Source organism: Trichosurus vulpecula, chromosome 8, assembly GCF_011100635.1.
Source record: "Trichosurus vulpecula isolate mTriVul1 chromosome 8, mTriVul1.pri, whole genome shotgun sequence".
In the NCBI taxonomy this organism is placed as follows: domain Eukaryota; kingdom Metazoa; phylum Chordata; class Mammalia; order Diprotodontia; family Phalangeridae; genus Trichosurus; species Trichosurus vulpecula.
Genome location: NC_050580.1, coordinates 71350368 through 71377082, shown reverse-complemented (window position 1 = coordinate 71377082; position 26715 = coordinate 71350368). Strand labels below are relative to the sequence as shown.

The window sequence follows — 26715 nt, the reverse complement described above, 5'->3', positions numbered from 1 at the left end:
CCTCCCCCTGGAGCTGCTGTTATAAATTCAGGCTCAGGTTCTATCCTCAAAGCTTAGGCTTAGCCATAAGCAGGCCGTAATCTGGAAGTAGTACCAGTGGACCGGTCGATGAGGTATGGGGTGGAGTGAAAAATGCACATTTCAGGTGTGCTACTTTTGTGGCCCCAGACTCTCGAACCAAGTAGTTAATGGCACTCATGGAGGGTCCATACATCTCTGTGCTTAAGACCACCACTCATAAAGTCAGGAGTCCTGAGTTTGGATCCCAACTCCAACAGGTACCTCCCAGGTTTACTTCGAAGATCAGAATGAGATCATGTATACAAAGGGGCAGTGTAGGTAGGGTACTGGCCTGGGAGTCAGGAAGACCACAATCCAATCCCACCTCAAATACTTACTAGCTGTATGACTGTGGGCAAGTCACTTAATTTCCCTGTACCTCGGTTTCCTTATCTATAAAATGGGGATGAAAATAGGACTTCCCTGACAGAGTTGTTGCGAGGATCAAATTTACAATATATGTAAAGTGCTTTGGAAACATTAAATGCCGGTTGTTATCATTATTAAACTCTCAAACACGATATAAATGTCAGCTATTATTATAACCAGCTGGGGGACTCTTGGCAAACCCTCTTGCTTCATTACAAAATGAAGATGATAACACTTGTACTGCCTACCTCACAGGGTTGTTTTAGAGAAAACCTTTTAGATGTCTAAACGGACTATATAAAAGTGAATTATTATCTGGATTATTCAACCAAGAAAGTAGACAGAGAGCTTGTAAACAGGAAGACCACAGTTCAAATCCTGCCTCTGATACGTACTAGCTGTGTGACCACAGGCAAGTGACTTAACCTCTCAGTGCCCCCAGGCAGCTCTCTAAGCCAAAAAACTACACACTAGTTGGCTACCCGCATTGGTGGAGGGAGAGTCCACACCAGAATTCCCACACCATTAAAATCCTAGGTCTGTAACAACAACAACAAGAGACTTTTTTCTGTTTTTGTTTTTAAGCAATTGGGCGCTTCTCATTCACTAGCTGTTCACGTATATGCTCATCCTGTCTCCACCATCAGTCTGAGTGGATGAGCCAAGAGGGGTGAAGAATCTATAGATGGAGATGGAGAGGGGCTAGGATATTGTTGCTCTGAATATGGTGATATGGCCCATTCTATTTCCAACTAGCTATAGCTGGTAGAAAGTCCAGCATCGTAAGTGAGCTGCCTTCCGATAAGTTCTCCTTATCGGGCATAACAGCCCTTGGGAACTCTACAGAATGAGTCTGGTCTCTTGTTCACATTGTGATTCTCTCTCTCTCTCTTTCTTTCCTTTTCTCTTTCTCTCTTTCCTTTTCTCTTTCTCTCTCTTTCTCAATGCCTCTATGTCTCTCTATGTCTGTCTCTGTCTCTGTCTTTCTCTTGCTTTCTCAGTAAAGGAGGATGAGGATAAAGAACAGCCTATAAAATTTCATAGTTAAAATTTTACTAATGACTTTGGAGAGAGCCATTTCAATTGAGTAATAAGATTGGAACCCAGATTGGAGAATTCAAGGAATCAAAATTTTTGGTGCTGGATGAATCATGCATTTCAATTTCTCCATTTTACAGATGAGGAAAGTGAAGCTCAGAGAGGAAATGGAGTCACCCAAGCTCCCACAGCTAGCTGGTGCAGAGCTGTGATTAGATGCCCCCCCCCAAATCCTCTGCCTCCCAGTTCAGGGCTTTTCCCTGTACATGGTACTAATAGTTGCAAGTTGTGTTGCAGTGGGGTTCTGGAGCACAGCACGAGGCTCCAACTCTAAAGCTCACTCTAGGTGAGCACAGAGGAAGAAGGGATCTGGCACCAAACTTGTGGGGTTTGTTCCCGAAAAAGAAAGACCAAACTTATTGCAGGAGGATGTTCTTTCTTATTGTTTGCCCAGCTTCATCTTTTCTGGACCTTTTGTCTTGTTTTAGGCACCACAGTTATCTCAGAGGGATTAAAAGGATCTTTGCCAAAGTCATCTTTTCATCATTTCATGAAATCTTTTATTTTTAGGATGAAAAAAAAATTCTAACGAACTTTAGTAAGCATGAACATTTCCATATACAAAGAACAGAAAGAAGATTGTGTTTGACACCACTTTTAACAGGATCTCAGGGCTAGAGGAGACTCGAGGTCATTTAGTGCAACCTCCCACTCAATGCAAGAATTCCCACCATAAGAATCCTGATGAATATTCTCCTTCTGCTGGGACAGTTCCAGTGACATCCAGTGATGAAAAAGATCACTAATGCATGATATAGTCCATTCTATTTCCAACTAGCTATAGCCTATAGAAGAAAGTCCAGCATCGTAAGTGAGCTGCCTTCCTATAATTTCTCCATATTGGGCTTAATGTCCCTTGGGAATTTGACAGAATGAGTCTAGTCTTTTGTTCACATTATGATATTTTCAAGACAAGATAATCTTGTCCCTACTGGGTCTTCTCTCTTCTGGGTTAAAACATCCCCAGTTCCTTTTACTGTTCCATCATATCCCCCTACTTCCTCTTTACTCTTCAGCACTGTGGCCAGTTTGGGTACCCTTCCTCCAGTCAAGACTTGGTACTATCCCCACCTGACCCTCCCCCACTCACACATTCGCTGTCCCCAGTTCTGCCATATTGCATAGATCTGGCATCCAAACAAGCAAGATGCTCCTCAATGCCTGTCCCACTTTCCTAGAGCATTAGGTTAGGATGAAAGGGATGAAGATCTCGACTTTTCCTATCATCTGTATTTGAGGTTTACTTTCCTCTGTGTGTTTCCACTTCAAGTCTTTACAAGGCAGTAGGAGAAGGGAGGAGAGCAGAAAAGAAAAATAAACTATGTTCAAACATAGATGAGTCATCATGAGCTAATATTAAGCACCATATTGGAGCAGTGTATTGATGGGTGTTTCATGTACTTTGGAATGTAAGCTCTTGAAGGGGTAGAGTCATATTGCTTTATATAGAATCAGCATCTAGCACCGTTCCTTACATGAATGACCTTAGATGAATCACCTCGACTTCTTCAACTAGAAAATGGGGACACTAATATTTGCACCATCTACCTTAGAAGATTGTTAGGAGGCTCCACTGATGGAAGGCAGTATGGGTAGTGGGTAGGGCTTTGGACTTGGAATCGGCAACACATGACTCATCACATCCTGCCTCAGATACTCACCAGCTGTGTGACCTTGGGCAAGTCACCTGACAGATCTGTGCCTCAGTTTCTTCACCTGTAAAATAAAGGGGTTGGACTTGATGACCTTCCAAGGTCCCTTCCAGCTGTACATCTGTGATCCTCTGACTTTAGAAAACCATAAAATGATACATAAATGTCAGCTTTTATTTTGCTAAGCACTTAGTGAATTGAATTTGAATCCACTGATAGGCACTTGGGCAAAAGAAACAGGAAACTTTGCCAACCACTGTTTTAGGATGCCTTTGGTAGAAAGTCCATAACAAACGGAGACATCCTGTGTTCCCTTACTACCATTTGCCAATTTTAGGCTGGAAAATTTTAAGGAGTCATTATGAGAAAGAAAGAAGCAAAGCTGGCTATTGTGTGTAAAGACTCTGTGACCTAGTGGATAGAACCCTGGACAGAGTCATGGTGTCATCTGACTCAGACACTTATTAGCCGGATGACCATGGGCAAATTACTGAAACATCTATTAGCCTGAGTTTGAGGCAGCCAGGTGGTATAGTGGATAGAGCACTGTCTCTGGAGTGAGGAGGACCTGAGTTCAAATCTGGCCTCAGATACTTACTAGATGTGTGACCCAGGGCAAGTCACTTAACCCTGTTTGCCTCAGTTTCCTCATCTGTACAATGAGCTGGAAAAGGAAATGGCAAATCACTCGACTATCTTTGCCAAGAAAACCCCAAATGCGGTCATGAAGAGTCAGACGTGACTGAAATAACTAAATGACAACAAAGCTTTGGTTTCCTCCTCTGCATGATGAGATTAATAATCCCTGTAAAGGACAGTGTTTTTATTGGTGTCAAATGTATATAAAGTACTATATATTAGTGCAAAGCACTATGGGATAGTGTATAGAGAGCTGGCCTTGTGGTTAAGAAGACCTGAGTTCAAGTCTTGAATCTGATACACACTAGCTATGCGATCAAAGATAAGTATCTTACTTGCTCCAGTCACTGCCTGAGGCAACTCTCTAAAAAGCTGACGACCTCCTCTGGTGGAGGGAGTTTTCACATTAGTAGCTCCTACATGGATGAAACCATGGGTCTCCAAAATACAAATATGTGTATTTACTTGTGTGTATATGTATGCTGTTTACTATCTAGAAGAGCTATCTGGATGCCATTGGGATTATTAATAAGAACAGGAAAGATAACACAATACCTTATTTTTACTTTTCAGACTTCTTCCTCTACTTAGCAGTACATATATGACCACAGCATTTAGCATATGTATTTGCCAAAGGGGATAAAGAATCTATCAATGGAGATGTGAAGGGGCTAGGGTGGTGTTGTTCTGGCTATTGAAGGAGGAAAGAGGTGAATGGTGATAGGGAAGCTCCATCCCCAATCCACAGCCCAACTATCCACCACTAACAATGCTTGCTAGGAAAGACTGTGGGGCCAGCTGGTCCAAGCTACTTTCTTTATCAGCCCAACTCTGGTGATTGATATACTCACAGTACCACTGAGGTTTCTAAGGAAGGGACCAACCTCTTTTGGCCTTTTAGAAGCAAGGTACCTCTGATCTTGCAGCATCGTTGAGTAGAAAGATCACTAGGTCAGAGGACCTGGGTTCAAATGTCTACTGCATGTTACCTTTGTGCCTTTAAGGAAATAATTTCATCTCTCTAAGCATCAGTTTCTTCATAAATAACCCAAGAGAGTTGAACTAAATGATATCTAAGGCCCATTTCAACTGAACTTCTATAATCCAAGTAATTTTGTAATTCATTTCTCCTCCTGGAAAGTTATTAAAGTTAAGGACATTGACATGGCAAAGGAGTAAAATGGCATGGAATCTATTAAATCAATGATTTCTGTATCTTCTAATTAACCTCATAATCCAATTCACCATTGTTTTTGTTTAGGTCAGGCAGCGTGAGACATCACTGGACAGAAATTTACTCCTTTGTGGAAAGTCTGGCTGAAAAATTCATAAGGTACAGTTTTTCAAAGTTGAAATCAGATTTTCCATCTTTTTGGAGCTAACATTTATTTCCCCATTATATTACATAGACAGACTTGTCCTTTAGATGGGACTGACCCTGGGACAAGGCTCTTAAGGGAAAAAGGGGATGGAGAGTGGGAGGAGAAGGCCAGAAGGAGGGGTAGGTAGCAAAATAAACTAGATTCATCCCTTAGAGAATTCATTTAAATTGCTATCATTATTAGAGAGCACCTGAGTATTGTTACTTGCAAAGGCCATGGTGGTGATGGTGGTGGAGGTGGTGGCAGTGGTGGTAGTGGTGGTGGAGGTGGCAGTGCTGGTGGTGGAGGTGGTGGTGCTGCTGGTGGTGGTGGTGGTAGAAAAGATAGCATACAGAGAAAGATGGCATCCTGCCCTCTTTTCTGAGCCCAATTCACTCAGACTGTGTTTAGTGTGTTAAGGCCCAGGATAGTCTCTAAGTTAGTTGCAGGGGTGGAGGGTGGGAAGGTAGGTGGAGGGGAGAGTGACTTTGTAGGGACCCTTCTCCTTTATCTGGAACCGAAATGAAAGGGAGCCATGAAAATAATGAGTCACACCTATCTTACACTTCCTATTACTGATCATTTCAAAGAGGTGGATATCAGAGGTAGAGGCGGTAATAACTTTTCTTTTCTGTAAAATGTACCAAACATAATTTTGTTGTATGAAATATTTTATTCCTTTTCCAGCCCAATGTTGCGGATGTCTTTCATTGTCTTCTCCTCTAAGGGAACAACCATCATGAAGTTGACGGAAGACAGGCAAGTACTCCCCTCTCAGGTTCACAATGTCTTTGGCCATGTCTACATGGGAGAGATTCAGTTGAAGAATTGAGATAGTTATCCAGATATCTCAGGATAAAAAGTCTGCAACTGATGAAAAGTAGTATCTAGACATTAATGAGATAAGGCAGAAGAGCACCTATAGGGTTGACTTAACTCTGGGAAGAGTTGGAGAAACAGATCAAATTTGTCTTCAGTACCTCTCATCTCCTATTTTCTATCCCCCTAGGCTGCTAGTGTCCCCATCAGGTTGAACAGTGAAGTCTCATGATCCAAGTCTTTCCCTCATTCTTCCCTCCACAACCAATCAAAACTTCCCATTCCTAGGTCCCCTCTCCATAGGACTTTCTCTCTGACAGGCAGATGGTAAACTCATTCTAGCCAAGATGTTAATGGCTGGTAATGGCCTTACCCCTTTGAGATAAAGTCCATATCTAGTTCCCAAAAGCATGACCAGTGTTTGTTTTGTTGGTTGTTGTTTGAGGGGCTTTTCCCCTCAATCATATATTAAATTCAAGAAGCATTTTTAAGTATTTACTATATACCAGTCACGATGCTAAGCCCTAGTAACACAAAGATAGAAACAGAAAACTCCTTGCCTTTAAGGAGCTTATATTCCATAGGTAGAGAGTGTAGAAAACATGTGCATAGATAATTAAATATGAAATATACATGAAATGATTTCTGGGAGACGATGCTAGCTACTGATGCTTCCTAGAAGAGGTGGTACTTGGGCTGAGCTTTGAAATATACAAGGGATTCTATCAGGTAGAGTGAGGAAGTAGGGCATCCTGTGGAAAGGGACACTACCTATGCAAAGATTTGGAGATTGGAGATGTAATATCGTGTGCAGGGAGCAAACAGGTCAGTTGGAATGTCAAGCGTGTGGAAGAGAGTAACATGCTGTTCATTGAGTATTTTTTGCATATGCCAACTGTATTAGCCCAGATCATCACTGGCCTTTAGAATAAGCCTGGAAAGACAGGCTGAAGTCCAATTGTAAAGGGCTTTAAAGCCAATTGGAGGAATTTGTATTTTTCCTAGAGGTAAGAGGCAGCCAGTGCAGTTTCCTGAGCAGAGGAATGACACAGTCAGATCTATGATTTAGGAAGATCACTTTGGCAGTTGTGGGGCAAGGGGAGTGGATTGGAGAGAAGGGGAGGCTGGAGGCAGGGAGACAAAGTAGGAGGCTACAGGTGATGAGATGCTACAGAAGGGTGGTGAGTGGAGAGACAAGATGGGAGATATATAGTAGAGTTAAAAATTGGCAATTCTTGATAATTGAGTAGATATGAGGGAGAGGAAAAAAGTTGAGGATGACAAGGAGATTGGCATCTTCAGAGACTGGCTACATGGCGGTGCCCTCCACAGACAGAATCTAAAAGGAGGCATCCCCACTTCACATAGTCTTTCTACTGTACCTAAAGGCAAAGGCCAGCCCTGAGAGCCTGGATGGTCCACATTATCCATCTATATTGAGCCAAATTCATAGGCCCACAGGATTGAGAACTGGGAGGAAATTTTAGGATCATAGATTTAGAGCTCCAAAGGACCTTAAACATCATCTGATCCCACCTACTTCATTGACCGAGGGGCAGTGTGGGCCCCAGGACACACAAATAGTAAGTATTCGAGGTTCTCTGACTTCAAATCCAATGGATTTTCCACTGCACGACTTTGCCTTTCCCCTACATAACTACACACGCCTCTACTTTGCCTTGGCTGGCAGACAGCCCCAGCGTATGTCTCAATCTGTTCATTGAGTAGTCTTTATATACGCCAACTCTGTTGGCCCAGATCATCACTGGCCTTTACAACCCATATGCTTTTAATAGCAGCTGACTAAGTTTATGTTTCTGCTAACAACCCAAGAATTGTTGTTAAATGGTACTTATAGTTTACAAGAAAGTTCTGTTTTTCCAACTTTTGGCGTTCTTTAAAAAAAAAGATTATTTGTAATCAAGAGAGCTAAAAACACTTTGGCTGGAGATTTGTATGGCTTTATAGCACAAACCTGAGTGGGGGTGGGGGCATAATGCTCAAGAACCTCAGGCTTTTGGGGTGGAAGATGAAATAAGTGAAATGGGTAGTTGTAGGGTAGGGATGGGAGGAAAACAGCAGAACAGAAGGAAATAAATAAGAAAAGGACACAGAATATAAGCTCCCTGAGGGCAGGGACTTGTGGTTTTTTGTCTTTGCTTCCTCATTGCCTAGAACACAGTGCCTGGCACAGAGTAGATCTTGCTAAATTTTAAAAAAAATGTTTTTTCAAATCTCGTCCTTTCATCTGAGTTTCCATCACAAAATACAACATTAAGAAAGGAAGGGAATAAGCACTTATAAGCATAATGATGATAATAAAAATGATAATAATTAACATTTATTATAGTACCTTCTACATGGTAGGCCCTGTACTAAGCACTTTTACAAACATCTCATTGAATTCTCACAACAACCCTGGGAGGTAGGTGTTATTATTAGTCCCATCAGGAAAGTGAGATTGAGTGACCTGCCCAGAGACACAATGCCAGTAAATGTCAGGGGCAGCATCTGAACTCAGATCTTCCAGACTCCAGGCCCAGGGCTTTATCCACTGTGCCACCCGCTGCCTCTGGAAACAATCAGTAACATAGAACAAATGTATGTGATCATTATTTATGGTCACAGGGCAGGAAATGAAGCACAGCTCTTTGGAGGTCTACAGCCCCTAGACTGGATCTAGCATGGTATTGGTAGACTCTTAAAGATGTCTTCATAGAACAAAATAACCCATCTGTGTATGAGAGAAAAATCAAACAAAGTCCTCCAATTTAGAGCTCCTCTCTGTCATTCACTCTTGCCTCCTTCTTCCATCTTTCCTGTGATGGCAATCATGGACTGACTAGGTCCCAAGAGCAAAACCCTTGATGCCATTTGATGGTGTTCTTTCCTGTCCAGGTGGTTTGGGGCAACACGTTTATTTTGCAATGCTTCAGGATCAGAAGAGAAATATTTTTAAAAAACTTAAATTTTTATTTCTTTATTTCAGAGAAGCAATACGTCGGGGTCTGGAAGTCCTTCGATATGAAGTGCCAGGAGGAGACACATTCATGCATAAAGGATTTGAAAGGGTAGAGATTTCAGGATCTGGGGGATTTCCTCATGGGTCACAAATTCTGCTTTTATTACCTTTGTTGGATTTAATTGAATAAATTATTATAATATAAATTTAATAATTAATTTAAATTTAATAATTTAATTTTAACAAATTAAATTTAATAAATTTAAATATGAATAAAATAAATATTAAATTTAATAAATTTAAATTTAATATATAAATATAATATAAAATATTTCTTTCTCTTTTTTTGTAGGCAAACGAGCAGATTTATCATGAAAACTATGGAGGTAGGATAGCTGTGTGTTTCCTTGTCATTGTTCCTATTTCCTGGAAGATATTCTTTCCCTGCCTTGGAGCTCTGGTTGAACAGTGCCAAAGAAAAAAAGCAAGGTGTCTGAGGAAACTAATTAAACACAGGAATTCAGTTCACAATAGCCAGTTTTAATTTTTTTTATTTGTTCCCAGCTGCAACAGATGCATTCCTATCTCTCCGTTCATAAAGCATTTCCATCTTTTGAATTCTGTTGACCTTAAGTGTTTATGGCTGTGTCATCCATATAATGTAAGGAGCAGGGTCATATTAGAAGAAAGCTGTCAGAATCAATGGCCCCCTTAATTTTAGACTATAATAGTAACAGCATTTGAAAGATTAAAAAAAAAGGTTGAGGTGGGGAGTTAGGGAAGGGGACTTAACTGATGTTGAAGTCTGGATGTGCCCGCAATGTCCTAGATAAGTTAACTAAGTAAATGGTTCCATACAAGATTATATCTGACTTCTTTTCCCTGATTTCCTTGGACAGCTCAAAAGAGTATGTCATCCTTAAATACAGGAAACAGATTCTAATTCTGAAGGAAGCACTGGGAAGGAATTACATAAATAGAACAAGGCACTTTGTGGAAATTTGAATTAAGTATTTTACAATGCAACTTGGCGAGTGGGGTACTTTGGAGGAAAAAAACATTGGCTCTAAAGTCAGAGAACTTGGGTTCAAAACCTGGTTCTAGATGCTTTCTAGCTATGTGAACTTGAGTAAGTGAATTAACCTCCCCAAGCTAAAATGCTTTCTCTGTAAAATGAGGGGTATGAACTAGGTTGCTCCTGGAGGTCCCTTCTAGGTCTGTGATCCTAAAGTCTAATCCTTTATGACTAACAGGATTTCATATTCCTTTCCAGCACAGATTTAACAACCAAAAAATGGTATTGATCTGGTTACCAATAAGGTTTTACTTCCACCATTAAGTGTCTAGTTCATAATATTTTTGTGGCAAATGATCAGATTGTCTCACCAAGCAAACGAACCAAAATTTCATTTGTAAAAAGAATAAACTAAGACTCCTTCTATTCACTTGTTGCCTGGAAAGATGATGGAGTCTCTGTAGACGGAATGTTTCTTAACTGCTAACAGAGGATTGGTATATCAGGTGGAGAACCTGCAGGCTTCAGGTCACATGTGGCTAGTATATATCTTATGCGACTGTGTGACCAGAACCAGAATTAAGATGGAGTGAATAGAGCTGTTTCTCAGGATGCTGTATTTAGAGGGTGCTAACAGCGCTCATAATCATTCGGCAGCATAAAAACAACAGAATTTAGCACCTAGTTCCCAAAAATAATTAGTTAAAATAGGTGGACTGAGGTGAGCTCCTCTTCTCCAACCCCTCCCCCTGCACATATTAAGTTCCCTATCAGTGACCTTGGGCCAGTGTCCCAGGGTCTCTGTCTTCCACAGCCATCTGAGGTGCCCTTCGTGACACTTGCCCTATGCATGGCTTGTGGTACTTGCCTCACTGCAAAAAGGCCTAATTCTACCTCTCTGCTGATGTAACCCCAGTCATCCCATTGTTCACAGGTCTCCATACTGCTAGTGTCATCATTGCCCTGACCGATGGAGAACTGCAGGATGAATACTTTTATTTTGCAGAGAAAGAAGTAAGTCTTATTTACCACCGACAGCATTTCCATCCAATTCATTACCATTTTTTTGAGCTTCAAATATTGTTTAAATTTCCTTTTTGAGCTTCAAACTCAATTGTTTCTTGCATTTAGGCAGACAGAGCCAGAGCCTTTGGGGCTATTGTCTACTGCGTGGGAGTAAAAGATTTCAACGAGACACAGGTAACATAGAGCAAAAGCGCTTGAGGTGGTCCAGATGCTCAGGCAGCAGAACCAAAGGTTACTTCATTGTAGCATTTGTACTCTTAATAGTAGCTTTTAAAAATACTAGATTTCTTCACTCTGAGAAAGTCAGTGAGACCTTGAAGTACAAAAGGGTGATCCATAATTCCTCACGAGTAAGTTGGGAACTTTCGGAAGCTGCTTTAACTCTTTCTAAGCAGACATGAAATCAAGTAGATGTTTCAATAAGTCCCAAAGTCTCAGTTACAGTCAGGATTGGGCTAGAGCTAGCTCAATTATTATTATTAAATTTCATCATTATTATTATTAAATTTAATTATTATTACATTTTCAGTGTGAGTATTTAAATCTTGGAAATCAGCAAATTCATGTTTTATATAGATATGGATACACATATCTTCTATGAAATTCATATAATTCATCATAAGGGTTTGATTATTATTTTGTTGATTGTCTAAACCAGGGCTTCTAAGCTCTTTCCACCTGTGACCCCTTTATGGCTTTTGGCAGCTTTTGTTGGCGTTGCATGGCCTGAGGACACATGCAGTGCAAAGTGCACATGCTTTGTGTTCAGAACCAAGGCTGCAGTGAAGTAGGAAGATGCAACATGGGCAAACACTGCCAGAAACACCTCAGATTCATTACATTTGATTTTAATTAATTTTTAGTCGTTATGCACTCAGAAACCTTTTACTGTTGCCAAATTTTTCACAACCCCATGTGGGGTCATGACCCACATTTTAAGAAGTGGTGGTCTAAATGTAATAAAGACTTGGAGAAAATGTTAGTAATACAGATTAAAATTAAAAGTATACTACATGTACATTTTTTTAAAAATCCGATTGTTAAACATCTACCAACATATTCCTGGTTACAAGGAACCTCGGTGGCCTGTTAGTCCAACCCCGACTTGGATAGGAATCCCTTTTACAGCATATCCAACAAATGGGCATCAGCCTCGTTGGATTCTATTTGTTACATTCTTTTGTTTCCCAACTTTTCAGGAACCCAGCAGCCCTAAAGTCAGCACAACTGAAATAATAATAATCATAATAAGTGCAACAACTAATTATGTAATGATTTGAGGTTTGTCCAGCATCTTATATATATTATTTCATTTGATGCTCACAACAACCCTGTGAGGTAGGTGCTATTATTATATCTACTTCACAGAGGAGAAAACCAGGGCTCACAGAGGCTAAGACTTGGCTCACACAATTAACCTTTACTGGGTACCCAATGGTCAGTGCCTTTCCGTAGTTGCTTTGTATGTATTTTGTAATGTGGGGAGGGGGGGTCTCTCTCGTTAGAATATATCCGTCTTGAAGATAGGCTTTGTTTTGATTTTGTCGTTGAATCTCTAATATTTAGCACAGTGCTGGTAGGCATTCAATAAACACTTGCTTACCTGCAAATGATACACAGTTGTGATAATGTATAGGGATGTGGTCCCATGAAACTCTGTTTTGACAGGGGTTTAAACGAAGCCTCTTCTAGACTCTGGATTCATTATAATTCAGCTCCCTCCTCCTTCCAAGCTATACCTGGGGAGAAGGAGAGTGAGATTTTTGAAGAGACTCTAAAGTTTCTAGTGAACCAAGGTCCTTCCCCTGTGACCAGAAGTTCAAACTACTCTCAATAGTTAGCTAAATCACTAATTCATCTGGTTTTTCCAGGGTTCTGCTCTCTAAAATTCCCTGGCTAGCCCGATTCTTGGTACCAACCACCTTTGCTCAGGTCCCTTGATTTTGTATTAGATCTCCTCTCCTTCCTGAATCCTTGGGACTTGGAAAACACCCTTTAATTTTTGCAGCTCTTCCTATATTCCCATTAAGGATCTCCATGCCTCTCTTAGGGAGGCCCATCCTCTAGCCTTGGTCTCCAAGCCCTGATTTCTTCTCAAATAACCATCACCTAGAATACCAGCCATTCACTTATACTGCAATTTCTTTGCCTTCAGCCAAGCTGGACAAACCCCAAATCCATAAGGATTTTGAGGAAGGGAATTTGTTCAGTCGATAAAAGTTTGAGTAATTTTTTGACATCATTTTTTTGACATCTTTTTTTTATTTATTTAACATATTTAGTTTTCAGCATTGATTTTCACAAGAGTTTGAATTACAAATTTTCTCCCCATTTCTACCCTCCCCCCACTCCAAGATGGCATATATTCTGGTTGCCCTGTTCCCCAGTCAGCGCTCCCCTCTGTCACCCCACTCCCCTCCCATCCCTTTTTCCCTTCCAAACCTTACTATTGGGGGTGAGGTTAAAATAAACAATATCCCTAAGGGTGGAATTATTAGAAATTGATAGGAAAAAAAGATATAGCTTTTAGTAATTAATATTGAGAAGTGTGAATCTCCACCAACACTTGGACATTTGCCCTCTAATTCTTCTGTCAACTCATTGTTCTTTTTCTTGCAGCTGTCAACGATTGCTGATAGCATTGACCATGTGTTCCCTGTTACGGGTGGATTTCATGCCCTTCGAGGAGTCATAGACTCTGTGAGTATGAAATGAAATCTATGAAGATGGTGGGCTTTTTCCTTACTTTTAAAAAAAGTGAATCCATATTTTCAGAGGCATAACCAGGGTGAGGTTATCAGCCTTTACCCCAGGGTATTGCATCTGAAAAGTCCTGACAGCCCAGCAGTCCTTTAGTAAAAGAGAAGTGAACTAGGAACTAGTTAGCAAGAAGAATTTATTAAAATAGGAAGTTACCAGATGATGAGATGAGAGAGGTTCCTCCACGCTGTCCCTCTCCTCCCCTCAATTTTCAGCAACCTTTCACCAGCATCTCAGGACTTCTTTCTCCCCGCCAGAGGGTTCTGGGCAGTGCCTCAAGCCCTCATAGCTAACGACTTACTTCTTGCTGCTTGCTCTGGATTTGGTTTAGGTACTTACCTGGACCCAGTAATTCCCTGTCATGGCTCTGACTGTTTTATGCTTCCGACTATTTGCTTTCTAGATCCTGAAGAAATCCTGCATTGAAATCTTAGCAGTGGAGCCTTCTAGTGTGTGTGCAGGAGGTGAGTTGTATCATTGAGGCTATAAAATTACCGTAGAACAAAAAGGACCATAAATCAATGGACATAATATGTGTTAACGTCATAGGTGATTGGGTAGTAATTTCAACAATAATAATAATTAATAATAATAACAAATAACTAGAGTACTTAATGATTGTAAAATTTTTAATGCCCATTATTCCATTTGGTCCTCATATCAACCTTGTAGGATATATAGTGCAAATATAATTATCTCCATTTTATAGATGAAACTGAAGCTGGGACAGGTTAAGGAAATTGAATAAGGTCACACAGATAGTAGAGGAAGGGAGCCTTCTCTGGCTGTCTGGTGCCCTTTATTGCCCACTTCTACCTCCTGATCTGATGAGAAATATGTGAAAAGGTAATTGGGGAACCAAGATTAATGTCTTTGCCCTGTATATCAGGAAAGAGCCTGAGGTGGTACTGTTGTGATTGCTTCATCTACTTCATGATAAGGTAATAATGATTACACAGGTTTAGGAGTTGAGAGAATTGACCCTCCTCTTTCCAATCCTGTTTCCATCTCTTAGGATATCAATTACAGAGGTTGTAATGGGACTAGCATCAGAGTGGGAGGCAGGAGGAACTTGGATCCAGAGAAAGAAATGATAAATAGAAGTATGTATAGAAAATAATTACATACATACATACATACACACACACACACACACACACACACACACACACCTATTTGTGTCTAATGGTAATCATCTCTGATGGGGGAGGGAAGAAAAAAAGAAATTTACCTGATAATTTTGTTGTATATTTTAAAAGAAGAGCAAGCTGTGCATAGTAGATTTGTAGTTTCATGTTTTGAAGGAGCATGCTGGGAAAGAAGTTCTGTTGAAAAGCTATTGAGGATGTTTGAAAGGGGAGACGTATTTAGTATGGAAGGGCAATGCTGTAATCACTATAAAAGATTTCTTTCTTTTCAGAGTTTCCAGTTTCTTCATATGCAGAATGAGGGGGTTGGACTAGCTGCTTTCTAACATTCTATGATTAATTCTTGCCACGAAAATCTGCTCAACTACTTGTTGTGTCTAGTTCATGCATTTGGGAAAGAGGTGGGAGGATCCGCGGAATGAACTCAAGGGAACAAACTCAAGGGAGAGGGTGTGTGAAGAAGAAGAAAGGAAGGATCCAGGAAGTATCCGTTTTATCATTCAGAATTTTACTGGGTTCCAGCCTCTTTGGACTGAATTCAGTGCTGTTCTCATGTCCTGATTGCTTCTCATCACGTTCTTGGGGAAGAGGTTGCATCCAGGAAATCCCTGGGTTCTATGTTATTATAGAAAGATGTTTATAAAAGAAAGAGGCAGTTTAGCACAGTGGGTAGCATCCTGCTTCTGACACATGCTGGCTGGGTTATCTTGGACAACAAATCTCTAACAGTCTAAGTTGCTGAGATGTTGACAGCCTGCATTGGTAGAGATAGTTTCCTTTGCCTTGGAACTCCTTCTGCTAATGAAATCACAGGTCTGGCACCCAACCCTAAAAAAATAAAAAGAAGTCAACATGATATTTGTAAGAAATTTTAGTGTTTGGTTGGGTCCACAGACAGGTGGCTGGCAGGACTTTAAAAGTTGATTAGAAATGATTAAATAATTAGAAATAGAGGAAGAAACTCTAAGATGGGGTGAGGAACCTGCGGCCTCAAGGTCACATGTGGTGTTCTAGGTCTTCAAATGCAGCCCTTTGACTGAATCCAAACTTCCCAGAAGAAATCTTTTTATTAAGGTTGCCCACTCCTGCTCTAAGAAGCTATTCAACGTTTACTCAACTCCATTTAATTCATCAAATTTTGATTAAGCACCTACTATGGGCACTGCTCTTTCTTTGGCTTATTCTGTTTTATGTGAGCACGGGGAGATAGACTGAGCATTCTAGGGTCACTTTCTCCTACCTTAATAAAAAGTGTTTGTCAGTGTATGATGCACACCTGTCCCTCCCCCTACCACTCCGGATAATGAAGGTATCCTTCCTTACATGATCTCAGTATCTTTTCTGTTCTAATTTAGGACCATTTTATCTAGTTTGGTCTTCCAAGCAGAGAATAGTTCCTGAGCATTTTCTATATAACTTCCTTCATTTGCCTAAGTTGGGCTGACTTGGGCAGGGCGTTAGTCATTCAGTCCAGCAGTAAACATTTTCTAAGCACCTACCACATGCCAGTCTCTGTTCTGAACTCTAGGGATACAAAAAGAGGCAAAAGACAAACCTTCCCCTTGAGGAGCTTGCATTCTAACAAAGGAGATGACGTGCAAACAAATATATACAAAGCAAACTATATAAATGATAAATAGGAAATAATTAAGAGAGGGAAAGCACAAGAATATAGAGGGGTTGGGAAAGGCTTCTTGAGAAGATGGGAGGAAGAAAATTCTTCAGGCTTAACAATCTCATAATATGTATTTTTATTGATTTCTTCTTTCATTTATTCATCAAGCATTTATTGATTACCTGATGTGTGCAGGGGACTATGCTAGGTGGTAAGGAAGACACAAAAATGTGTGACCCTAAGCAAGTCACTTAACCTCTGGCTGCCTTAGTTTCCTCATCTGTAAAATGGGGGTAATAATAGCACCACCCACCTCAAAGAGGTTTTTGTGAGAGTCCAATGAGACAGCCTACACAAGGTGTTTTGTAAACCTTAATGTGCTGGATCAATGCTGGCTTTGTTGGTTCAGGCGAAATCCCATGACGCTGAATTGCACAGTATCTTCAAATTGGCAATTACAACGCCATTGCTAGAAATCACATTCCCGGGCTGAAGAGGTGAATTTGTCAATCAACAAACATCTCTTTGGCCCTTCGACTAAGTATACAAAGGGGTCAGCTAGGCGGTGCATCAGATAGAGCGCCTGGAGTCACGGAGACTCATCTTCCTGAGCTCAAGTCTGGCCTCAGACAATCTCTAGTTGTATGACCCTGGGGAAGTCACTGACCCCTGTTTGCCTTAGTCTACGCATTTGTAAAATGAACTGGAGAAGGAAATGGTGAACCACTCCAGTATCTCTGCTAAGAAAACCCCAAATGGGGTCACGAAGAGCTGGACACAACTGAGCAACAAGAAGTGTACAAAGACAGAAAGGATATGGTGCTTTCCTCAAGGAGCTACATTGTATCAGGGAAGACCGCATACGCAAATATAGATAGATACAAAAATATATATGTGCGTGTGTTTATATATACATATATGCATGTACTTATACATATATACACACACACATATATATAGTGTTGTGTGGAGAGAGAAAGAGAGAGAGGGGAGAGAGAGAGAGGAAGAGACAGAGAGGGAGGGAGAGAGAGAGAGAGAGAGAGAGGAGGAGAGGAGGAGAGAGGAGAGAGGAGAGGAGAGGAGAGAGGGAGGGAGGGAGAGAGAGGGGGGGCGGAGAGGGAGACAGAGAAGGGGGGGAGGGAGAGGGAGTGTCATGTGGTAGAAGAGACAGGAGCACTTGAAGGGAGCAGGAAAGTCTTATGCAGAAAGTGGTACTTGAGCCGAATCTCGGACACTGGCAAAGGTGAGGAGGGAGGGCGTTCCAGGCTAGGAGAGCAAAGAGAGACCCACAATGGAATGCTAGAGTCCCCAGATCATGTGTGCACACCTTTTCAAATTCTGGATCATTTATTAAGTGTTTTTAGAGGCGAAAGCTTTAGATAAGAGCCCCTGAAGAAGATGGAGTGGAAGAGAAAAGTACCTGTAACTTGATGAAAAGACAAAAATCCTGCCTATACTCTAAATATGGCTCAACATCTCTCTCCTTTCCAGGTCTCATGAGCTCCACAAGAGCAGGAACTGGTCTTTTTTTTCAGTTCTGTGTCTCTGACACTTGGCAGGTGGTACAGTGACCAGGCCTGGAGTCAGGAAGACCTGAGTTCAAATCCAGGCTGAAACACTTATATAAAATTATAAAGGCAACCAGTGACATTGAAATACATTTATTAATTTTTAAACACATTCTCAGACCCCAGGTTAGGGAAGAGATAAGGTCTCTTCATGAGTTTGGGCTGGATTCTGTTTTGGAAGTCACATACATGTTTGTTAATTCAGTTGTGTCTGACTCTTTGTGGACCGCCCCCCTCCATGGACCACAGCACACCAGTGTTGTCCATGGAGTTTTCTTTGCAAAGGTACTGTTTTCCATTTCCTTCCCCAGCTCTTTTTACAGATGAAGAAACTGAGGCAAAGAGGGGTTTACATGACTTGCCCAGGGTCTCATAGCTAGTAAGTGCCTGAGGCTGGATTTGAACTCAGCTCTTCCTGATTCCAAGCCCAGTTTTCTATCCACTACACCACCTAGCTGCCCCTATAAACTACTACCGGAGTTTAAAAGTATAGACTTTATTAGTCATAATAAATACTCTGTTAGGTTCCACTCCATGGTAGGTATCATTTTTCTATTTATTATCTTTATCATCCCCTCTGCTTCTCCCCCTATTTCTCGTGGGCACGATCTCCTTCTTGCTTTTATTTTATTAACGCTGATCACTAACCCTGCCACTGTTATTCCACCAGTCTTCCTGCCACTGTGATTAAAGTCACTGGGCAAATTCTTCCCCTTGTCGGGAATGTCATTTCTGTTACCATCTATTCGGTCTCAGACTTGCATTTGGGGTTTTTACAGGAAGTCATTTACAAAAGCTTCAGCTGACTGAGCCAGTGGGCTGATGGCTGATGAGAGCTATCTGACACCTCATGTTTTCTGACCCTATAAATCTGTAGTGCTTGGTGGTGGGAGGGAAGAAAATGTTGGAGGCTTCGTCTGTTTCTGGTGATTTAAAGTGACCAAGACACGCTGCCTAGAAATAGGTTATGGGGGTGAGGCAGAGGGTGAGGCTTCCTCTTTGACAGCGTCATTGTTTTGATTATGCTCGTGGGACACAGATGTAATTGAAAGGTTTTGCTGGGATGTAGCATCCGAGCAGCCGTGTCAAATCCCAGGTGAGGATGCGAGCTGTCAGTTTCTCATCAGAGCCACACAAGCGGAGCCGACAGCGGAACTTGGGCGCACCAGCTCCAACCCGCCATCTCGCTGCCAGCTCTGCCCAGCGATTTCACTGCTGACCTTTTTCCCTTTGCTGGCTTGTCAAAAAGCTGCAACATACAGTCTGACAGTAACTCGGGAAGAAAAGAATGAGGCCAGAGCCAGGACCTCAAATTAGATGGAATTAGCCATTTCAAGCATCCATCAGCTTAGGATAAATTAATGGGCAAGAACATCTGATGATGTAGGGTGGGCTGGGATGGGGGAGGCAGAGAAAGAAGGAGAATGATTTGTGTAAGGGGGAAGGGAGGAACAGAGTATGGGGGAAAATATTCATAGACACAATAACTAGCTATACTTTGTGTATTGATAGAATTTCCCCACATTTTATTACCTTAAAATCTTAATTAATCAGAATTATGAGAAATCTTCTGTTACTTGGGAATGATAGAGAAATATCTTTTGATTATACCTCTTGTTGCAAATCTGTCCAAAATGCAGTAGAATTCCCAAATTGATATGAGTTTAGGGTTCATCTTCATTTTGTAGATGGGGAAAATAAGGCCAAATGTAACCATCCAGAGTCACCCAGTGAGGTAGCGGTGGATCTGGGACACTAAAATCCAGGACTGATCAAGGTTCTCGGCTTAATGGGCATTTCTTTCTTTGGTGACCAGAGATGTTACAGATCTTCTCTGGGTCATTATTGTGAACATGAGTGATTGTTGTCCGTGACTGGAGATAATTACAGGTAGAGGAATTTGGGCTGAATTTATACTGACCTCAGAACATCCCCTCTGTTTGTTTTGTGACTCAGCCTCTGATTTGTAGCTTGCCTTTTTTCTCCTAAGAGTATGGAGAAAATGAAATCCGGTTGCAGTCTGTTATTTGAATTCATCCCTTTATTCAATAAATAATTCTTCAGTACCTATTATGTGCAGGGAGGCAGAAGCTCAGAGTTGAAAGAAACTTTAGAGAGGCTCTAGGCCAGTCAATACCTGAACCAGAATCCCCTAAGCAATATCCTGGACAAGTGATAATCCAACCTCTGCCTGACCGCTTCCAGTCATGGGGACCATAATTCTTCTAAAAGCAGTTGATTGTACTTTAAGACAATTCTGAAGTTCAGAGAGCTCTGACAATTTCAGACAATTCCGTTGTTCAGTCATTCTCAGTTGTGCTCAATGCTTCATGACTCTATTTGAGCTTTTCTTGGCAAAGATACTGCATTGATCGTGCATTGGCTGTACGCCGTGCCTGGAATACATTCTCTCACTTCCCAGCTTTCTTTAGAAACTCAGATAAAGGGCCACCTTCTACATGAAGCCTTCCTTGATTCCCACTTTCTGCCAGCTACTGTACCCTTACTGTACTGTAACCCTTCTTCCCTGCTCTCCCTGATTAGCTATGTTTGCTTTGTATATAGTTTCTTATAGTTTACATGTTATCTCTTTCAATAGATTGCAAACTCCTTAAGGACAGGAATTATTTCAGCTAGCACAGTGACAAGCACATAGTAGGCACTTGGTAGATGCTTGTTGAATGCACATAGTAGGTGCTTAATAATTTTTTGTTGAATTGAATTGAGTTAAAAATCCTACAATCAAGAATGTATGTATGGTATACTGCCTAAAGGCCGTGTAATAGATTAGATGGCCCTTAAAATCTCACCTGATCCTATGATTCTATGATACAATAACTCCTAATGGAAAATATCTATTCTCCTCCCTACTTATTAGCTGTTCACCAGATTGAGGTGTGGTCACCCTTTGATTTCATTTACATATATATGTATATATACACAATATGTGTATATATACATACATATAATATGGCGGTATGTGGTGGTTTCTGTGTTTTGGCAATGTAAGAGTCTAGATTTTCTAGGATTATTCTCATCCATTGCTTGGCTCTGTTATTAAATTAAATGAAAATTCTGTTGGTTGACTTCCAAACACTCACAACACCTCTTTTCAGACTAGCCTCATTGCCTGCCTCCCATTAAAGTCCAGCCAAATTCCTTCTTTGAATTAACACTGTGAGGGGCACCAAGTCTCTTGGTGATAACTCACTGTTTTGTTTTTTATTGAGCCCTATAGGAAGCAGGGTCACTTGTGAGGGTGAAGATAAGGCATGTTGTATGGTGAGGCAGGTCAGGAAGCCACCACAACTCAGAAAATGCTTCCTCCATGTGTTATTTTACTCCCTGGTGGATGACTTTCTTTCATGACTCTTATTCTGCCTTCCACATTGATTTTTTTTTGTATTCTGGGGTTTAGGAAGTAGTGGAGAGGTAGCAGAGGTGAACTGGAGTAGACAGCTCCATGGCATGAGTCCCCTGCTCCAAAACTCCATCCATATACCTTCAACCAATTCAATCAAGTTCTACCACCTGAGATGGTAGAACCATTCGTGTCCATTGATTCAATCAAAGCAACTGAATGAGATCAGCTTTTACTGGATGGGGAATTGGACAGGGGTAAAGGGATAGAGTAAAGAAGGGGGAAAGTATGAGTAAAAGGAAAAAAGAGAACGGGGTTATTTATCAGGATGAGAAGCAGCCCATTGTAGCCTTCACTCATAGAGAGCTGGGATCAAACACAGGCATGTCATTGAGGCTATACCCTCTCAGTCATGCTCTGACTATGTGACTCTGGGCTAGTCACTGAACTTCTCTGATCCTCTGTTTCCTCAACTGTAAAATGGGGATAATAGTGGAACCACATGTCAGGGCTGTTGTGAGTGTCAAATGAGATTACACACACACACACACACACACACACACTTACAGTGTTTTGCCAACTTTAAAGTGCTCTATAAATGTTGTGCAGTCATTTCAGTCCTCTCCTACTCTTTGTGACCCCATTTGGGGTTTTCTTGGCAAAGACATTGGAGTGGTTTGTCATTTCCCTCCTAAGTGACTTGCCCAGAGTTACGCAGCTAGCAAATTTCCAAGGCCAGATTTGAACTCAGAAAGATGTCTTCCTGACTTCAGACTGGGCACTCTATCCACTGCACCACCTTGCTTCCCCCCCCGCAAAAGCTCACCAGGTAGAGGAGGGGTACATTGTTATCACTGTTGCTCAGTCATTTCAGTCGTGTCTGACTCTTTGTGATGCCATTTGGGGTTTTCTTGGAAGCGATACTGGTGTGGTTTGCTATTTCCTTCTCCAGCTCATTTTACAGATGAGAAAACTGAGGCAAACAGGGTTAAGTGACTTGCACAGCTAGTGAGTGTCTGAGGTAGGATCTGAACTTCCTGACTCCGGGCCCAGTGGTCTATCCACTGCACCACCTCACTGCCCAATATAAATGTTAACTATTAGTATTATGGAAGTAGAATGGATAAGATTTAGGAACTGATTGGCTATGAACAGCTAAGGAAGGAAAAGAGGCAAAAATAGCAGCAAGGTTCTGATTATTGGCGACTGGCTGAACAGTAGAGGCATTGGTGGGAAAATCAAGTCAGAAAGAGAGAGATTTCTCCCCAGTACTAGGGGTACCAGCATAGTGCCCTCCATACGGAAGATGCTCAATAAATATTTATTTGACAATAATAATGTCTTTGATTTTTCTCATATCTAGAAAGAAAAGGTGTCAAGGTAGGATTTTTACATGGTTTTTGTTTGTAGTCAAAGTCTGCCTATGGCTACTAGTCATGCCCAGCTGTAACTGCTGGGTTCCATGCCTCATGGAGTCAGTTATTTAAGTCAATAAACATTTATTAAGTGCCTACTAAGTGCCAGGCCCTGTGCTAACCCCTTAGAATACCCCAAAAAAGACACAAAACGGTTACTTTCCTTGAGGAGCTCACAATCTAATGGGAGAAGACAACACTTAAAAGAAGAGAACTTTACCCAGCTCAGGGCTGCCTGCAGAAGGCCAGATGAGTGAGAAATGAAGATTCTGAGGGAGGAAATCAAAGGCCAAACTACATAATACATCCTCAGAACTGAGATTGAATGGGAAAACAACCAGGCGGTGGGAAAAGTGTGATTTATGTGATTCAGATTTTCCCTGATTCTCCAGGCTCTTTTCAATCAATCAATATTTGCTAAAGAGCCTACTATGTGCCAGGCAGTATGCCTGAAATTTATTTCAAGATTCAGTCATCATCCTGAGCCATGTGCTCTGCCTTTACCTCTCTGCCATAACCATTCTTTCTCCCACCCAGATTATTCTTCCATTTGATATTAAAGGTACTAAACTATGGCATCACATTTTTATTTAATGCTCTAATCTGAGTAAGCTGCTCATTAGGCAAGTTCTTACATGAACATCTTCGTACAGGCTCTCTTAATTCATTTCATTATAAGTCCTCTAGATTACTACGACATGATGGAGAAAAATTTACTTTCCCCACATGATATGATATTGTTTGGCTAACAGAAATAATGAAATCACTATTAATTAATTTTAAAATTTCATTTGGTCTATTTTTTTGTAAATCATAGAATCACCAAATTTCAGTTAGAAGGAATCTCAATGGTTATCTAGTTCAACCTGGACCTTTAAAAAAAGTGATAGCAATCATTTATTTACTGTTGCAAGGTTTGCAAAGTGTTTTACATATATTACCTAATTTGGTTCTCAATACAGTCCTATGAGATAGGTGCTGTTATTATCCCCATTTTGCAGATAAAGAAACTGAGGTTCTGACTAGCCCAGGGTCACTCAGCTAGTAAGTGACTGAGGCAAAGTTTAAACCTGGGTCTTCTTGATTCTAAGTCCATTGCTCTGTCCAGTACACCATGTTTCTCCCTTATTAAAATAAATTGAACATAAACTTGGATAATCCAGTCTTATCCCACACTTCAATCAATAAATCAGCCATCATTTATTGAGCCTACTATGTCACTAGGGATGCAATGACAAAAATAAGCCAGTCCCTGCGTGTCTGCTCTGCCACCAGATTATAGTTTCACCAGGCTTTGAAAATGAAATGATGTTCATAGTAACCAGCTTCTAAGACCTTCATACTGCCTATGGGTCTCATACCCTTTCCTTTATGATCAAGAGAGTCTCTCCTTCACATCTGGTCTCTGCTAAGCCCCTTCCAGGAGTCTCTGTAGGGTTTTATACTGTCACCCTGTATCTTCCCTGACAAGTTCAAAATAGATCTTAATAAGAGTGTCTTGTTACAGCACAAGACTTAGGGTAGACCTTTTTATTACTACCAAAGAAATACCCTTGAAACTCAAATAAACTCAGCCTGGGCAAGAGGTAATTTCTCACTCCAGTTATCCACAAGTAACTTCCAATTTGGAATCCTAAGATGGAAGCCGGGTCTCCTGGAGGAGTGGCGTGGCAAGCCTAGGCAGGTCAGTAGATTATTTCCAAAACAGTAATGTCATCCTCTGTTATCTGGAGTTTTTTGAATAGTGTGCGGAGCTCGACCTACTAACAGATTTTGGCAGTAATTGCTTGTTAAGGCAAACAAGTCCCTTTCAACCTTATAGCAGTCACATCCTCCCTATAAGAAAAGCTGTGAACATGGGAGAGAAGTCAGCTACAAAGCCAGCAGAATTGCAGTGACAGATGGATTTTTTTGGTGCAGGGATACTTGAAGTGAAGAATAAAATGTCAATAACTCAATTGCATTAGCCCAGTGCCATTTCCACAGTGAAATGCCTGGAAAGGCTATGTTCCTGCCAATGACGTGCAGTGTTCCATAATCTGGCCTTGCAGGACTATACACACAATGTCCTGATTGTCCAGTCTTAACAATGGAATTAATCAGCATGATACTGAGTTCTCTATTTGTAAAAATAAGGGAACAATTTGGGATCTGTCACTTCCTAGAGGCTCCTTCACCAGCAGCTTAACTTGACCACTCCCAAGCTATGATTTCCACTGACTCACAAAAGATTTCATTCACTTTTAACATGGTAACGGTATTATTATTTAAAAGCCTATTATTTACACAAGATATATCCCAGAGTTGGTTGCATTACTGTATACAGACAATAACTATAGAAGAGGAATTGAACTGGTCAGAAGCAATACATGTATTCTATGTAAGTCAATGTTCTCAAGAGAGTACTTGTATGAGTCAGGATGATAAAGGGGAAAGAAAGCTGTATTTGGAACCATAGGGCTTAGGGTTGATCCCTAGCTCTGCAACTTACTATCTATGTGACCTTGGGTATGTCCCTTAATTTCTGTGACCTGTTTCCTCATCTATAAAATTGGGTGTGGTTGGACTAGGGTCCGTTCTGCGCTAAATATAATCCTATAAGTTTAAAAGTGGATAAAAGGAGACAAAAGTATTGGAATAGCTGCAACTCTGTCTCTTTCAGAGAATACCTTTAAAATTGTCCATGTGCTAATCACATGCCTACATTCCACATGATCTTTACCCATATACTGTAGGCATGCATTGACAAGTCAGATCTACTTGTCCAACCCTAACCTATCTCCTGCCCTCCAGGCTCACATCTCCAGCTGTCTATTGGACATCTCAAGTTATTTGTCCCATAGCTATCTTAAATTCTACATGTCCAAAACTGAACTAATTAAAGAAGAGCTTAAGAATGGAAAAGAAAACATAGTTAATGAATAGAGCACGATCTAGGCGAGGAAATGGGACAAAGCTTTAGCAATACTTCTTCCTCTCTGAAGCAGGAGAGAAGGAATAAAACACGGGGGAATACACAGAAAGGTTTTAAGGTGGGAAGGGAAGGAGAAAGCTGTCACAATAGGTGACATTAATCATTTTTTGTAAGTTAGATGAGCTCCTTTGTCAAGAGAAAATGGAATATGGGCATAGCTTGGAGACAGTTCTTGGCAAATTTTTGGGGTTGCTACGGAAGTCTGTACATGTAGCTAGTCTTGGCCTCAGCAGATTGCCCTGTGTAAATGTGTTTTCTTTCTACCCAGGGTTCATTGCTCAGTTTGGGCTGTGGGCAAAATGCTCACAAAATGCCGCAGAACAGCTTGAACTCTCTATGATACCCCCAGGTAGAGGAAGAGGTGAAATGAAACAGGCTACAGGCTTGTGAATGTATAGCCCCTTCCTCACACATGAGCCCTCCACAGTAGCTACCCCAGATGCTAGGCACCATTGTCGATAAGAACTCTCTCCAAACCATAGCTCATATAAATTCACAATATGTTTGTGTTCTCTAGTCAGCCAGATTTAAGTTCACTTAATTTAAAGCAAAGGCATTGGATGAAATAGTATACATAACAAGATGACGCTTCTCCTCTTAACTCCTGTACATATGCACACTCTCACTTGAATTAAAGAATGTTCATAGCGATCACTCATGAGGCATACACACATTGGGAATATATTTAGTACATGCGATAATCACATATGGCCAGGGTTTACACGTAAAGGTGCAACTTGTGCCTGCAATGCCCACATTTTCTGGTGATGTTATCATGACAGCTCTCTACTGAGCATGCTTCCTGTTGGGTATCTCTTGGCTATCCCCCAATGGGTGTCACATCTTCATTCTAACTGGTCTTCAACTATCCTA

At 41.0% G+C, this 26715-nt stretch overlaps 1 protein-coding gene across 1 annotated transcript in view; it reads left to right on the top strand.

The window, feature by feature from the left end:
• ANTXRL (ANTXR like) overlaps positions 1-26715 on the top strand; it is a 90460-nt gene that overhangs the window by 13292 nt on the left and 50453 nt on the right. Inside the window, exons 2-9 of the mRNA XM_036736348.1 lie at positions 5080-5151; positions 5867-5938; positions 8988-9069; positions 9313-9346; positions 10910-10989; positions 11107-11175; positions 13621-13701; positions 14165-14225. Coding sequence (XP_036592243.1) covers positions 5080-5151; positions 5867-5938; positions 8988-9069; positions 9313-9346; positions 10910-10989; positions 11107-11175; positions 13621-13701; positions 14165-14225 — 551 coding nt within the window. The remainder of the gene's footprint in view (positions 1-5079; positions 5152-5866; positions 5939-8987; positions 9070-9312; positions 9347-10909; positions 10990-11106; positions 11176-13620; positions 13702-14164; positions 14226-26715) is intronic.